Source organism: Passer domesticus, chromosome 10 (assembly GCF_036417665.1).
Source record: "Passer domesticus isolate bPasDom1 chromosome 10, bPasDom1.hap1, whole genome shotgun sequence".
NCBI lineage: Eukaryota > Metazoa > Chordata > Aves > Passeriformes > Passeridae > Passer > Passer domesticus.
In genome coordinates this window covers 23,450,972-23,465,640 of record NC_087483.1, presented here as the reverse complement: position 1 = coordinate 23,465,640, position 14,669 = coordinate 23,450,972, and the positions used below count along the sequence as shown (strand labels likewise).

Here is a 14,669-nt window from a genome sequence, read left to right as displayed (position 1 = left end):
AATTAGCTCTCATCAAAATTACATCGCCTCCCACTAAGGATAACAGTGATCAAATTTAGATTAAATCAGATACAATGGTACAGTACCCTTCCTTTATATGGGGCTACTGAATGAATATTAAATATTACTCACTAAAAGAAAAGAAAATTACTTTTAGGAAACATTCTGCAATATTACCTGCAATGGCTCCAGCTGCAAGGAGATTAAGCCCTCCCACATGGCCACTTTCATCAGCAAACATCAGTTTACTATGAGCATAAACCGGAAAGTAGATTGCAGAAAAGGGAATGTCTCTGAGGAAACATGCTTTGGCACCCTGACACAAAGAAGAGAGACATAAAGGAAATAAATTCTGTAAATAAGGCTAAAACTGATATCCAGCAAGCAGCCTGAGCCCTGAAAGTACAAACTCATTTGATCTACCACATAAACAACACAGAAAATAAAATGTCTCAGGAAACAGATGATACAGGGAACTTGTAAATAAGAATAAAGCATATCTAAACTAAGTGTTTGGAATGAGGAAAATTCAAGGTTCATGTATAATTTTGGTAAGTTATACATGACATCAATACTTAGGAGAAATACTTTTTACACACTATGTGTCCAAAGGCAATGAAAGAAGTGACAGAGATCAGTCTTTATGTCTTTCTGACAACTAGGGAAACAGCAGGACAGTCCCTGCCAGCCTTTATTCCACCAAACACAAAAGCACTACTAAAATACCAGTGAGCACTGTAAGACCTCACACTGATCATCATCTGTTTCACCAAACAAGCTGCACTGGAAGATTAGCAAAAAGAGAAAAAACACTGCAAATTGGGTGCAATTTAATAAGGAAACACAGTGGTCACAAATCTCATCTACCAAATTCAAAACAAAATCTTCAGCTCTAAAAATGAATGTGCACATTTTTATAGCATTATTGCAGGTCTATGGGCAAATCACATAAAGCAATGTTTTGTAAGTGCACAGCTAATATAACTGCTGAATTTACGTATTACCCCTTGCACTGGCAGAAGATACAGGAAGAAACACTCTTCCTTGTTTAAGGAAACTAATAGCTTCTGCTCCATTACACCTGATCTGTAATGATGGCAGTAAAGTATACCTGCAGGGAAGGAATCTGTTGACTGGCATTTTGCTGAAGTACCATACAGAACAGGCTTTTTTCAGTGGAATTTATTGACAAATCCCACCACTTAACTTCTTAAAAATCTGAATCCTACTAAACTTCACTACTGTTTCACTGCCATCAAATTATTAAGACAAAGAGAATATCCTGCTGCAAAGATAACAATAGAGAGATACAGAGACTCAAAATAAATATAAGAAAAATGCACAGGGAAAGCTAAAGAAACTTTTCACAAAACCCCACCAAATGAAATGAGCAGTGCCAGAAGCCAGCAGGTCTGCAATACAGGACTCCCTGTAGCTTGGCATAAAAGCCCAAAGGATAGAATGGGGGAGTATTTTTTTGTATCCCACTGCCATTAATATAGAAGTGAGTTTTCTTCAGTTTTCCACTGTGGGGCTGCCCTGCAGGAAGAGATTGGTTTTAAATTCAAAAGATGTCTTTGTTTTTAACAGCTTTTGTTTCAACAGTATAGAAGTTTAGCATAAAATGATGAAGGCATTCAAAGCAGAAGTACATACCTTATAAAGACCAAGAAAGCCTAAATCTTTTATAACAGAGAGGGCACTGACTCTGGGTCCTGTAGTGATTTCTCCTGCTACCTGCAACCGAATCTTTACGATCTCCAGAGGATTAGTGAAGATGACCTGGGAACCTCCTGCCTGCAAACCCAAGGAAAAAGAAAGTAAATTGTGTTACTAGAGCATGTGGTGACATATTGACTTTTGCAAGGTGATGAGTGCCTTCACTTCTCACTGCATTGGCTGATATTCTCATGTAAAAATATATGAGAGAGATTTAATAAAGCACCTGTCTGGAAGTCAAAAGACCTGGATCAGAAATCATGGGTTTGTAAAAACAGATTTTTACATATATATTTTTAAAGCCCCCTGAGGTGAATTAATTCAGTTTGTCTCTGCTCTTCTCCTCGACATCACTTTCTAGAAGTCACTGCTGTGTTTAAAAGTCTACCAGATATTACAGAAAATACTAAACTAAAATAATCATTACACTTGTGCTACTAGAGCATCAAATACACTTAAAGAAGACCTTATGTTTATTCAATAATAATCCATCACCAATGTGTAGACATGCTATTTGCATTTAGAAGTGATGCTGTTTAAAAGGTAAATTTGCATTTAACAGTGTAATTTTAAATTATTAGAAAAGGTGTTTGGAGGTTTGTTTAGCAGCCTGTAATAGTCCTAAGTGGAAACAAAATATAAATTTTAAATAGGAAGACTAATATTTCAAAATATGACACTAGATAGAAACAGGAGTCATATCTTTGAACTGGGCATGACAGATTTTACTTGCAGGAAATACTCTGTTGGCAGTGTTGAAGGACTGTCTTGCAAACTTCCTAGCAGTAGTGTTGTAAAGCTGCTTCTGATTCTTACTTTAGCCAAAGACTTTCAAAGAACTGTGTCCTAGGTTTGAGAGAGATGCAACCTGGCAGTTCAGTTTCCGAGTTTTTAAACTTTTTTAGAATGACATGTTTACATTTCTCCCTAGTTTGCTGTAGATACTACCATTCACTTCTGAAGAAGTTTGTGGCTCATCACAATCCAGCTACATTTTACTAAGCTTGTTATGCTCCCCTCTTCCGAAGCCACCTTTTTTAATTTAAAAATTAAACCCAGTTCCTTAAAAATTGTGGCATATAACCCCTTGAATACAGCCAACTCTAAAAAGCATTTTTGCACAATATAAAAGCTCTTCCTAATTCTGACTGATTCCTCCAACCCATCAAATTTTAATGAAGTAAACAGATGCAGAACATCTACAGTTAAAACTTTCTACCACTTCTAAACTGCCCAAGCAATAAACTCTGTTTGTGATGCTGGGGGGTTGGGAGGGGACTCTGCATACAGGGGTGTGGTGAAGTAAAGTCAATAGTCTGCTACAGCATCTCCTGAAGAACCTGCATCGTGTTCTCTGCTAATTGATTGACAAAAGATGAGCACTAAACATTTCTGCATATAGCATAATCTTCCTCTCTGCAGCAGCAGGCAGAATAAATCTGAGATTAGCCCTGATGCACAGTTTAGAAGCTGGCAATCTCAATTATTCTAGTGTAGAGACAAAACAGCATTGCAACCTCCAGCAGCATCAACACCTTCAGCATCCCATACTTCACTGAGCCTTTACTGAGGACTGATAGCCTTTTACTGCAAGCCCTGTTTATTACTTCCTCAACACTGACACTGAAAATCATCACTGCAACAGATTTGCTGAAACACCTTGACCAAAAGAGTGGGAGATCAACCACTGCTTTTGATTATTTCCATTGTAGTAATTACTGTCTTTAACACTTCCCACTCAAATAATGAGTCTATACAGTTCATCTTAATTTTATTCACTCACTTCTTCACCTCTCTGAAAGCAAATCAAAGCCTATGTTTTTGTGGTCATGTGTTGCAATTGTGAGGAAGATCACAAGAACTCCCACACAAGCCAAAGTGATTCCCATCTTCTATGTTCCTTGGACTTACTGCATTGTGTTTACTCAGTTATCTGACACCATTCATATGCCCAAAGGCATTCCTTAGACTCTCTTTACTTCTCATGTCACCTTTTCCAGTTGATACACACCTATGCATGCAAGATGAAATTGTTGTTGTCTTGCTAAGCAATTTTCAACCCAAATGAAATTTATAAAATTTGCATCTGGCAAATTCTGTGATCCTTTTTGTTTGTTTGTATTGCATTAAGCATATAACCAATTTCAAATGTTTACCTTTTCCCTGGATTTTTTTTAAAAAATCATTTTGGTAGATAAAATGTTAAGCAATGTGTTCTGAGTACATAATACAATGGACCACACAAAAAAAGTAACTTTAGACTGCAACACTAAGCTAGAAATTCATTCCTTCTAGACAAATATCAGCTACCTGCCTATTAAATATGTATTATTTGTTTACATGTATATGTGAAATTCCATTTTTTATTTTTAATGTTAAACATTAGCACACCCTGCAGAGCAGCCAAAATAACTCTTCCTATATGCCCAACACCCACCACAAAAACACAAATAGGCCAATTTGTAAACATTTCAATTTTGTAACTTGAAGTCACTCTTCCTGCAATTAACATTTTCCTCTCCTAGGTGCACAGCTGCCTACCTTTCTGTTAAAATCAGCCATAGCCCTCTTCTGATACAGAAAGCAAAAGACACTGAACACAACACATTTTAATATTTTACTAGCAACACTAATTAGAAATTCAATGTTACAAATTCTATATAGTAAAAGTGGAATTATGTACTCCATCGGTATTAGAAGATTATTTGGTGGTCAGGTTATTAAGCAAAATAAAATACAAGGAAACCTCTACACTTACAATATCAGTAGAAAACCCATTGAAAAGCTCATTAATTACATCAACACTTTGAGTATTTACAGTGCTGGCAGACTTCTCAACAGGCAGCTTTCTCATAAAGCTGTAACTACCTAGATACCCAGCTAAACAGTCCCTATTAGCAGTATGTCCTTCTATCCAAGCCTTGACTTAGGCTGTTTTACTTGGAGCTTGGCAAACTTTTCTGCCCAGCAGTGATTTGATTCTCAGGAAGATGAGCACAGCATTCAGTGGAGTGGCACATATGAGTTAGGTCCCCCAGTGGATCACAAGCACAGACAGGACAGGCTTTGGCTTTAATACAGAATGTGTAACACAAGAAAACTCCCATTTTCACTGTGTATTTTTTAAAGAATGAACACAAGGATGGTTGTTTAGTTTGTCTGTGTTTCCTATTTAAGTAAAAGGTGGCTATCTATGTGACAAAGAACGTGTGAGGCAGAGGAGAGTGCTGCCTTGGGGAGGAGAAGAGCACTCTGCAGAAAAGGATGCAGAGGAGAATGACACAAAGGATCTCCAAATAAAAATGAACTGGAAGCATGTAGGTTTGCAGTACAAATCTCCACGCTCCTGTGCAAATCATTAGCAATCAGCATCATTCTTTTTCAAAGTCTCTTACTTCAGCTGTCAGTTCTGTATGTTAAATACATGTGCAAGCTTATATGCACACAGAGGTATACATTGCACTCCCTGAATTGCTTTTGGAGATGGTGCAGTAAATCTAGATTGCTCTCTCATAAATCCTCGCTTCACACATAAATTGCAACAGACACTTTAAAAAAGGTTGACAAATTTGTTTCTGAATGGAGGTTATTCATACACATCAAAAATACCAGTAATAAAAGCTTCTACTTAACCTTAATGTCATGTAAAATAACTCTACAAGGAGCAAATAAAGGAACTAAATCTGACAGCAAAGGTTATGAGAGAAAAGATGTAGTTTGAGATCCCACAGCAAACGCCCCATGACATGCCAAAGGCTGAAGGAAATACACAAATGACCCTGCAACATGAGACCTCTTGCCCTTTCCAATTCCACCCGAGAGGCAAATGCTCCAAAGGGGAGAGGCCTACTTCAAGCCCTTCCTTCCTTCCTTTCAGAAACCACCACATCCTGGACCACAACTACGTCCCACAGAAGCAGCTAAAATAAGATGTTACTTAAAACAGTCTTGTGTAAAAACATCAAAAGAACTTGCATTTCTTTCTCTAGGCAAAGCTGACATGGTTCATGAACCTAGAGTGAGCTTACTGTCTCTTTTATTAAACAATCATTTTCTCCCCGATTTTAAATGTCCACAGTAGAAACCAAGATAAAATAGTAAAGTTTAATTCTGCTTCTAACTTTATTTTTTAAAGTATAATAAGTAACATATCTTCAGGGTTTTGAAGGAAAAGCATTCTGTAATTCTGTATTTTTTTTCTTGTTATACAAAACCATTAAGATTTTACATTATTTTCTCCAAACTAAATATTTGACACATTCCTATTTGCCTCATACACCTATATGCATTTTTGTGTCTCTGTATATATAAATATATATGTATAAATATGTATGAAAATTATTTCTTACAAGTATACCAAAAATATTTAGACTGAACCTTAGATTCAATGTTTATCAAACTTCAAAATCAGTAGTAAATTTGAATCTCTCTGTGTGCAAACACAAACACACATACACACATCCCAGCCTCGAATTATCAACAGATGCATTGCCTACATCTCCAAAGGTTCTCAAGGTACTTTGTGCCTGGCACCCCACAACATCTTTCCTCCTACAGCATAAAGCAAAACATCTTTCTGATGAAACACAATTTATCCATTCAAAATGTTAAGCACTACACACAGGATGGGAAGAACCTATTTATTCCTGTGTATCTCACAGGAATTACAGCCTAAAATCACAGTATCTCTGTCTATTGTAACAGTAACCATGGATCATTTACACAGCTTTCGGTGTCTACTTCAGCACTGCTTCCCATGTGAGGAAGAGCAGCTCCCTAGAGCACCTTGCCCTGAGGATGTACTCACATGTGCCATGCGTGGGAAGCACTGTCCATATCAGGCATGCACTCTCTGCTTCCCAGGCCTCTGCTGGGATAGAGGAAAGCATTGCCAAAGCCTCACTCTGTCTCCCTGCAACTCACAGCTAATGGCAGCTGAAAACTTCAGGAATGCAGGTTAATCACTGAATTATAACAGAATGTAATTCAATTAATTACAGTAACAGTAGGGAAAGAAACTGTTTGCTGTGAACGCGTTTAAATATGGATAGTGCTGTTAATGATTAACAAACCAGCATACTTCAGGCAGGTAGGAAGATGGGGTATCAGTTTCATCCATCAGGGACAAGAGCCCTTTCATTGACAGGTATGACCTGACTGCTGTAACTGAGCTGCCCGACGTAGCTGCTCTGCAGTTTTCAAATACAGCTCCAGCTTGAGAGCAGCTGGGAATATTTGGGCTCTGACAGAGCAGACCCTGCACTTCCCAGTGACATTTACATTGCCCAGCAGCCAGCAGGAAGGTTTAGAGGAGCAGAGGGCACGGGCTGCCTGTGGGAGGTCCCTGCCCTGCAGTAAGGAAGGAAAGACAACAGACAGGCAGCTGACCACACCAACAGGCCCTGCCTGGTAACTGCTGTGAGAATGACAATGTTTCTTCTTATTGGGAATGCCACTTTACTCCTTAAGCTGACAGAAGCTGAGAATGATTGGAGCCTGAGAAGTAAGATTTTGGCCAAAGTGATTCAGTCTCTCAGTGTCAGCATTTCTGGAGGAGGAACATGGCTGTGAGTGGCCCCTTTGCTGGACAGTGCAGCACTCTTTCCAGATATTCCAGAGCTGAGGATACTGACCAGCCTACACAGGTCTCCAGAACCACCACTGCCTTAATGCCAAAGGTTTCACCTGTCCTTATGTGAAGGAAGACTGTAACACCATACATAAGCTTTGCTACAGCACTGCCATCCAGAGAGGAGGATTTGCCATGTCTGCTGGAACCTCTCCCAGGCTGCCTCCACTTCCTCACAAGAACCCTTTTGATTGCTGTTTGAGGACTGTGGCATGCACAATGTGCTTTTGTGTATCTTGCAAGAGGGAAGGCTTTTAAAAGTATGAAAGGTCTCTGCTGTAAGCTCTGTAAAATGGCTGAAAATATGCCTTGCTCATTTTGCTCATCCACCAGCAGTTCCATACCAGACATGATCCAAAACTGCATTATTCCTATTAATGAGGAGATAGTTCAACACTAAACACAGGTAAGTGAGGGACAGAGACAGTAGTGAGTCCATCTCTGAGAAGTGGGCATAATGCTATTTCTTCTGATGTTATGACAAGGTAAAAAAGTATGGTTTTATTTTAGCTTATATTTATAGCAAAATACTTAAGTGTTTTAAGTAACAAACAGTAACAAAAAGCCACAAAAACCCAAGTTACCCAAATCTAAATGCTGAAAATAATTTTGGCATATATAAAATCCAAACATTCCCACATTAACCCATCATTTTGTACTAACAGAGAGAGAAGGAAGAGAATAAAGGAAAAATTAAAGGCAGCATCACCTAAACACAAAGCCTTTTGTGCCCCCTGCAAGGAAGTGGACTAAGCTTACTTGTGGCCTTTCCTTGGATGGAATTGTTGGCTGCACCCCATAATATTTTGTAGAAAAACAAAACACAGTAACAACAGAAGCGCGATGACCAACATTATTTCCAAGCAAGTCAACACAGAAAAGAGCTGTCAAAATAAAAATGAAAAGGTCTGAGGACGAAAAAAATAGAGACTAATGTCTAATTCCCCTGCTTTAGCCAACCAGCACTTTTAGACTCTTAACCTTATAGGCTTGCTAACAAAGATTCTGCTATTTAGGAAGAAAGTGGAATTGCTAAAATTGAACTAAGCAGTAGCAGAGACAAAAAATTCTTCAGCTGGTAAGATATCACATGATCCAGAGGAAGCTACAAAGAAACACCTCTCAGGTTGCTAAACTGTGACTAACACTTCTATAATTTTGTTTAAAATTCTCCAAGATTGAGTAAGATTGACATTATCTTGAAAAAGAAGATGAAAATACCAGTTCAGACAGTCAGCTAGAAGGTGTTGTGTTTAGACAGACTACAGATCTGCTCATCTTCAAAAAAAAAACCACCCAAATCTCTGAAAGCTTATCTGAAACTCAATTTCTCCCCAATTTTTGAATGTTCACTACAGTAAGACAAGTTATTTTGAAAGAGGAGTACCTAGGAAGTGAAAAACGCTGCAACATAGATTGAATTTAGTATTATATATTTCAGTACAAAATAATGTAAAATAATAAAATTCATTATCAGATGTTTGACTTTAATCACGAATTTAAGCACAACACAAACAGAAATGAATTCTATTTTCTGCCATTACAGATGACCTGTATTTGCTTTCTGTGTTACTGAGCTTTCCAGAAAAAGGTTACTCTTCCACTAGCTACGCATTAGAGCTGCTTTCTCACATTTCTCAGAAAATAAACTTTGTACACTGACAGGTGAAGACTCAAGCATGTACCAGGCTGCCAAATTCAATCAGGCAGAACTATAAGCAGTCTCCCTTCAGGGCTGTTTCTTTGAATTAAAAGTTTGCAGAGGTCAACAACCTTTCTGCCCCAGGTTTTGTTGTAAGCCAAGGAGGTTTTATACCAGCCTGTCAGCCTACTCAACTGGAAGTCATTAGTGTTCTCTGCTACAAAAGAAACCCAACTCAAGCCTTAAACATATTATAGGGTTAACAACTGTCAGGGAATCCCACAAATGAAATTAGCCAACGTGCAAAACCAAAAGAAATCCAGCATCAATATCAATTCAAACCACTTACAGATTGCTAAAACATCCACTGAATTACAGCCCTCAATTTCAACAAATACATGGTTTGTTTTTTAACTGTATTTGGATGAGGGATGTAATTAGCATCTGGAGTAACATAGCTGTGTTTCATACAAAGTCATCTAAACAGACAATGCACTTATACATGTTACATGAAAGGTAAGGCTACATTGTTAATTTTTTCCATCTTTTTAAAACAGTAAAAATTTCACATACAGCAAGCTGAAGAGTGCATTTCTTTTCCTTCTTAAAACCTTCAGCAAGAATTAGATTTCCTTTAACCATTCTAGACATCTCCATCCCTCCCCTGAAGGAAACTTAATCACGCCTATAATCCATTCTCAAGGACTACCTGTATCTTCCCAAACTAATGATGACTGGCAGCAGTAGAACATATGGAAAGGGAGAACAGGGCACCCTCTTCTTTGGACTTTGTGAATGAAACCACTGCTGAAACTGAAAGTTATAAACTGGGCCAAAACAAGTTGCTCAAGCACATGGTTCCAAGAGAACTTAATTCAGAGGCATGCTAAGCTTTCCATACAGAAAAAGTACTTGTTTTAGTTCTGGACTGGAAGAAAAAAGAACACTCCTGCTCAAATCAACAAAGCACAGCCATTAACTGTCATTCCAACTTTTCTGGGCATAACTGAGAATCGATTTTTCCTAGGAACACAGGACAGATACTTACACAGCCTCCAGCAAGGACTTCTGCAGGGAATGGAATGGAACCATCTTTCTTGGTAAATTTGTCTCTGACAAAGTCATTAACCTAATAAAGATACAATATATTACACACTATTTTAAGTTCTTTTCTTCCTTATTAATATATATCAAGTAAATCTGTAGCCATATATGTTAGAATGCTTCTAAGTGGTCATCTCTCACACATTTTAGGAAATAAATCCTGTGCATGTTAACAAACAAAAGGATGCCAGGGAGGAAAGAAAAAAAAAGATACGTACAGTTAGCTTAATAGCCTTTTCTGGAGCAACACCTATCAGCTGTGGTAACAAGCCTATAGAAACAAAGACATCATAAGGCAACATTATCTTCCTAATAGAGAAAATAGTATTTTATCAGTGCTGTACAGAAATGCCTTTCTGCACAGGGAATATCCTTTAAGGTGAGCGGCATTAAAGTATGGGATGCTGCTAGAGCACTGCATATTGATACCAGTATAACCTTATATTACAATTTCTGTTGAAAATTATAATGAAATGTGTGACCAGATCTGCCTTCCTCTACTAACTCAAGCCTGATGCTGCTGCTGTACAGATGGAAAAGGATCCAACATAAAGCTTGGATATGTCTACTACATAAGAGTTTGTTTGACTTTTTTAGCCCCTTAGCATCATTTTCCCATAAAGCTTGCAATCACTTTTTAAAATGGGATAGTAATTGTGAGATAGACACATGACTATGATAAATTATGCTCAATTCTACTTGACTCACTAACCTGAGTTTTCTGAAGACTCAAGTCAACTAAGGGTAAGAAGGATTTTTCTCTTATTCAGTTCAACATGGTAGCATGAACTTCTTTAAACCCTATAACTAATGAGCATTTTTTAATCTTACTAAGAGGAGGGATTAGTGGACAGAAACTGATTTTGGCAAAACCCGTGGTCCTGGAAAACAGCTACTATGAAAATGAACTGTCATTTGAAAAACGCATGTGCACTTTTCTAGGACCTAATAGGTTTAAGAAAAAAATCAGTAGATGGCAGTCTTAACTTCCAAACATAACACATCACAACAGCAGCTGTTATTATTAAACCCATTTTCTCCATGGTCATTTTGGCAATGGTATAGATCATAAAACTTACAAGAAAGTTGTTTTTATTGGATATGGTCACTTCCTAATGTTATTCCATGGTTACAGAACATAATTTTGTCAAAAGTGTTTGCCAGTTAACCAACAAAAAAACCCCACAGCAACAAAACTGCATCGATGCCACTTTCCATTATTTGTTAAGTACAGAGAAATCATAGCTAAAAATGGTAAATGTTCAAAATTCCCAGAAGAACTCATTCTGCAGAATTTTTTTGCTACTTCCTGAAAAGGAAGCTCAGAACAAAGGTGCTTTAATAGAAAGTGCAGCAGTTAATATATGCAGTGTAGTGTGTTCTTCCAACACAGTACTTTCTGTGCGATTTACAGACTTACTATGCTGAGGAAAGGTAGCTATTAAACACAAAGAAAGGTTGACAGTAACAAAAAGAAATGGTGCCCTCCCAGCCTGAATATCCAACTATGATGAAAAGACAATCCAGTTCTGCAATGCCTATACTACTTAAAAGAAACAAAACCATCAGACAAAACACCACAAGACAATCCCCCCACTTCCTTTTTTTCTGCAGCTGAACTCACTGGGCACACACATTTGGTGTGCCAGAGAACCTGGGACACAGCAGGGGCTAGTAAGGGACCTGAGAAGAAACTTTATTAATTCTGAAGTTCGATGCCAGGACTCAAAAGTGTCTTTATTTTCTTGACCAAAAATCGTAAGTTTTTATTTAGAATTATAACATTTCCAGTTTGTGTTCAGTTCTATTTTTTGAACTGCAGGAAACAACTACATCGTACCACTATATTATGGCATAGATGTATTGTTATATTGCAATGCAATTAGGATAATCCAGCTCAGGAATATAAGAACCCAGTAACAGACCCACAGTAAACTCCATAAGTGTTTCTGCTGTTTAGTTTAACATACTTCCAACAGACCATCAAAATCTCCGAGTCCAAATCTTAGCAACATGCTGACCATTAACTGTAACAGTGTCAAAACAACTACATTAACTTCTTATCCTAAACAATCTTAAAAACAATTATTAAACAGGCTATTAAAAACTTTAGTAAACTGATATGCTTTCAAAGAAGAGTATTTTTTCCAAGTATGAAACACTGATTTTAACTCATCAATGGAATCATCCTTGATTTCAAAGTGCTTGAGGTAAGGTCAGAAACAAAAATAAAATAACAAGTTATTTTAAATGCTGCTCTGTAAAAATAGTGGTGGGGGGCAAGAGAAAGAAAACAGTACTGTAGAACAGCACTGAAGAATCAATCTCATAGATGTAACTCAAGTATTCCCTTTTATGAAAGATTTAACATCAAAAAAAGAAAGCAATTTACCAGTAAGACATAATTTACACAGACTACAGCTATTTCATTAACTTTGCATCAATATATTCGTTCCCTTACTTGCACAGCAAAATCCTGAAAGACCACCAAACACTCTTCAGAACACACAGACTTTCACACGCAAAAATTTCTTAGACACTGTCCATAAAGGTTACTGCCCAATGTCTTTACTGCCAGAACACATCACAAAGCAGATCAAAATGCTGTAGCCATCACATGAGTTTGCTGCAGCTAAAGAACCAGATGTGCCAATTACTAAATACCTTGCTGATCCTTATGAAAACTGTGAACTTCATAATGTTATGGGAAATTAGAATTAAAAATAGAAAATTCAACTAAGTATCTATTCAAAGGGCTGGCAAGCATGTAGCTTGTATGTAAGTCACCTTACCAAAGTGATTAAAACTCAGCCTAATTGATAAAAAGCTGAATTCTTAACCTGTATCTTAGAGATTTATTCTTTTTCAAAATTACAATTTTCTGAGTTTCACTGATGATATTTTAAAGTAAAACAGAGCAACATAATTCAACAGAAGGATGCAACTTATATTTACAAGATAAAATTATAAAACAAGTCCGACTACCTGCAAAAGTATGAGGTATAAGATCTTGCATCCAGTTTACAGATACATTTCCAAGTTACTGCCTTTTGTCTCTTAACAAAGACGATTTGCTGCAAAACCAACCTTTATTCCTCAGACGCTAATATGCTCCTGCCAGCAAAAGTTGCAGTCCTCAATTTGCGAGATTACAATTATATCCTCAACACTTACACCCCAAAAATTAGGTCTTTAAGTTACTTAAGCAGCAAGGAGCAAATCACTAACAACAACAAGAAAAAGCCCAGTTTTTCCCAGCAATTGTTTATGATGAAGGGTATGCAATGGAAGAAAAATACTGAGCTCAGAAATGAAAGCAAAATTAGACATGATATCAAGTATTCCGATTTTCCTTTAGGAAACTAGCTGTTGAGGTATTAAAATAAAAAAAAGGGGGACAGAAAATTACTGACTTTATATATATATGTATATATTTTTAATTCACTTACCTCTGTAAAGACCAAAAAAGCCTTCAAAACGCAAAACCTTTTTAAAGCAGTCAAAGCTGTTTTTATACATCAACTCTCCTACGACTGAACCTGTGGTGCGCTGGTTCTGCATACGAGTTTTCACCAGGTCTATGGGATACACTGCAGTAGCACCAACAGCTGTAAGAAAGCATCTGGATTATTTCTGCAACATCATTGTTGGTGTAGAATATAATTATTGTGATGATTTTCTACAGCATTTATTTAAACACAAAGAATACATAAGCTGGTAAGGCCTCTGGTATGCTGGGGGTAAGAAAGAACAATAATGAAGGTCAAGGAAAAAAGTCTCAAGGAGAATGGATTACACTGTTACATAAAACAAGGGGTGCAGAATGAAGAACACATATCTGAATTACCACTAAGGAAACTTGTTACTGGTGTAGTTTCAAAGGACTGTGGAGGGGTTCTAGAACCCAAGTGATAAGGAAAGAAGGGAATAGCACAACCAAAATGATTCCAACATCTGATTTTACACAAGTATAACCAAGACATCCACCTTAGATGAGATCAAGTAGTCTGGCAGAACAGTGTTAAAGTACCCCAAGCTTGGAAACAGAAAGCAGAAATATTACTCACCTCCAGCAACTGAGCCTAAAGTGAACCTGTAAGCTGACTCAGCTATCTGGAGCCAAATAGGTCTGCCTAATTCTCCAAAAGATTGCTGTGTGAGGCAAAAAGAAATGAAAAAAAGCTTGAAAATCTGCACAGGAAAATAGGCATCTGTGAATTGCTTTTACAATGGTACAGAAAGAATCTGATAAAAATTATTGCTTTATGTTCAGGAGGAAGAAGAAAAAGCAATTAGTAGATAATGTCTGTTGTGCCTAATGGATGAAGCACGTTTTCCAAATGTTTGTTCTAGAAAATATTCCTTACATATTCCTAGCTGTGCCAAACCAGTCCAGCAGTATAACCAGAACAATGATGCTCAAGAAAATGAAGACAGAAACCCTAAACAACTTTGTTATTTTCTATTCTGTGCCTTTGAATTTGTAAGGCAAGGAACTCCCTTTTGACTCAAATAAAATTCAGTATTTCAAAAGGAATTCACATAGTATCTCACAGACAGGCTCTATCAGCACAG

The 14,669-nt window shown here is 37.3% G+C and overlaps 1 protein-coding gene across 2 annotated transcripts in view; it reads right to left on the bottom strand.

Annotated features, from left to right (window-relative positions):
* SLC25A12 (solute carrier family 25 member 12) overlaps positions 1–14,669 on the bottom strand; it is a 45,220-nt gene that overhangs the window by 3,618 nt on the left and 26,933 nt on the right. For both annotated transcript variants that reach the window (XM_064434458.1, XM_064434459.1), the window contains 6 exons: positions 14,162–14,246; positions 13,544–13,702; positions 10,313–10,365; positions 10,039–10,119; positions 1,657–1,797; positions 178–316 (listed from right to left, as the gene is read on the bottom strand). In XM_064434458.1, the coding sequence (XP_064290528.1) occupies positions 178–316; positions 1,657–1,797; positions 10,039–10,119; positions 10,313–10,365; positions 13,544–13,702; positions 14,162–14,246 (658 nt within the window). The remainder of the gene's footprint in view (positions 1–177; positions 317–1,656; positions 1,798–10,038; positions 10,120–10,312; positions 10,366–13,543; positions 13,703–14,161; positions 14,247–14,669) is intronic.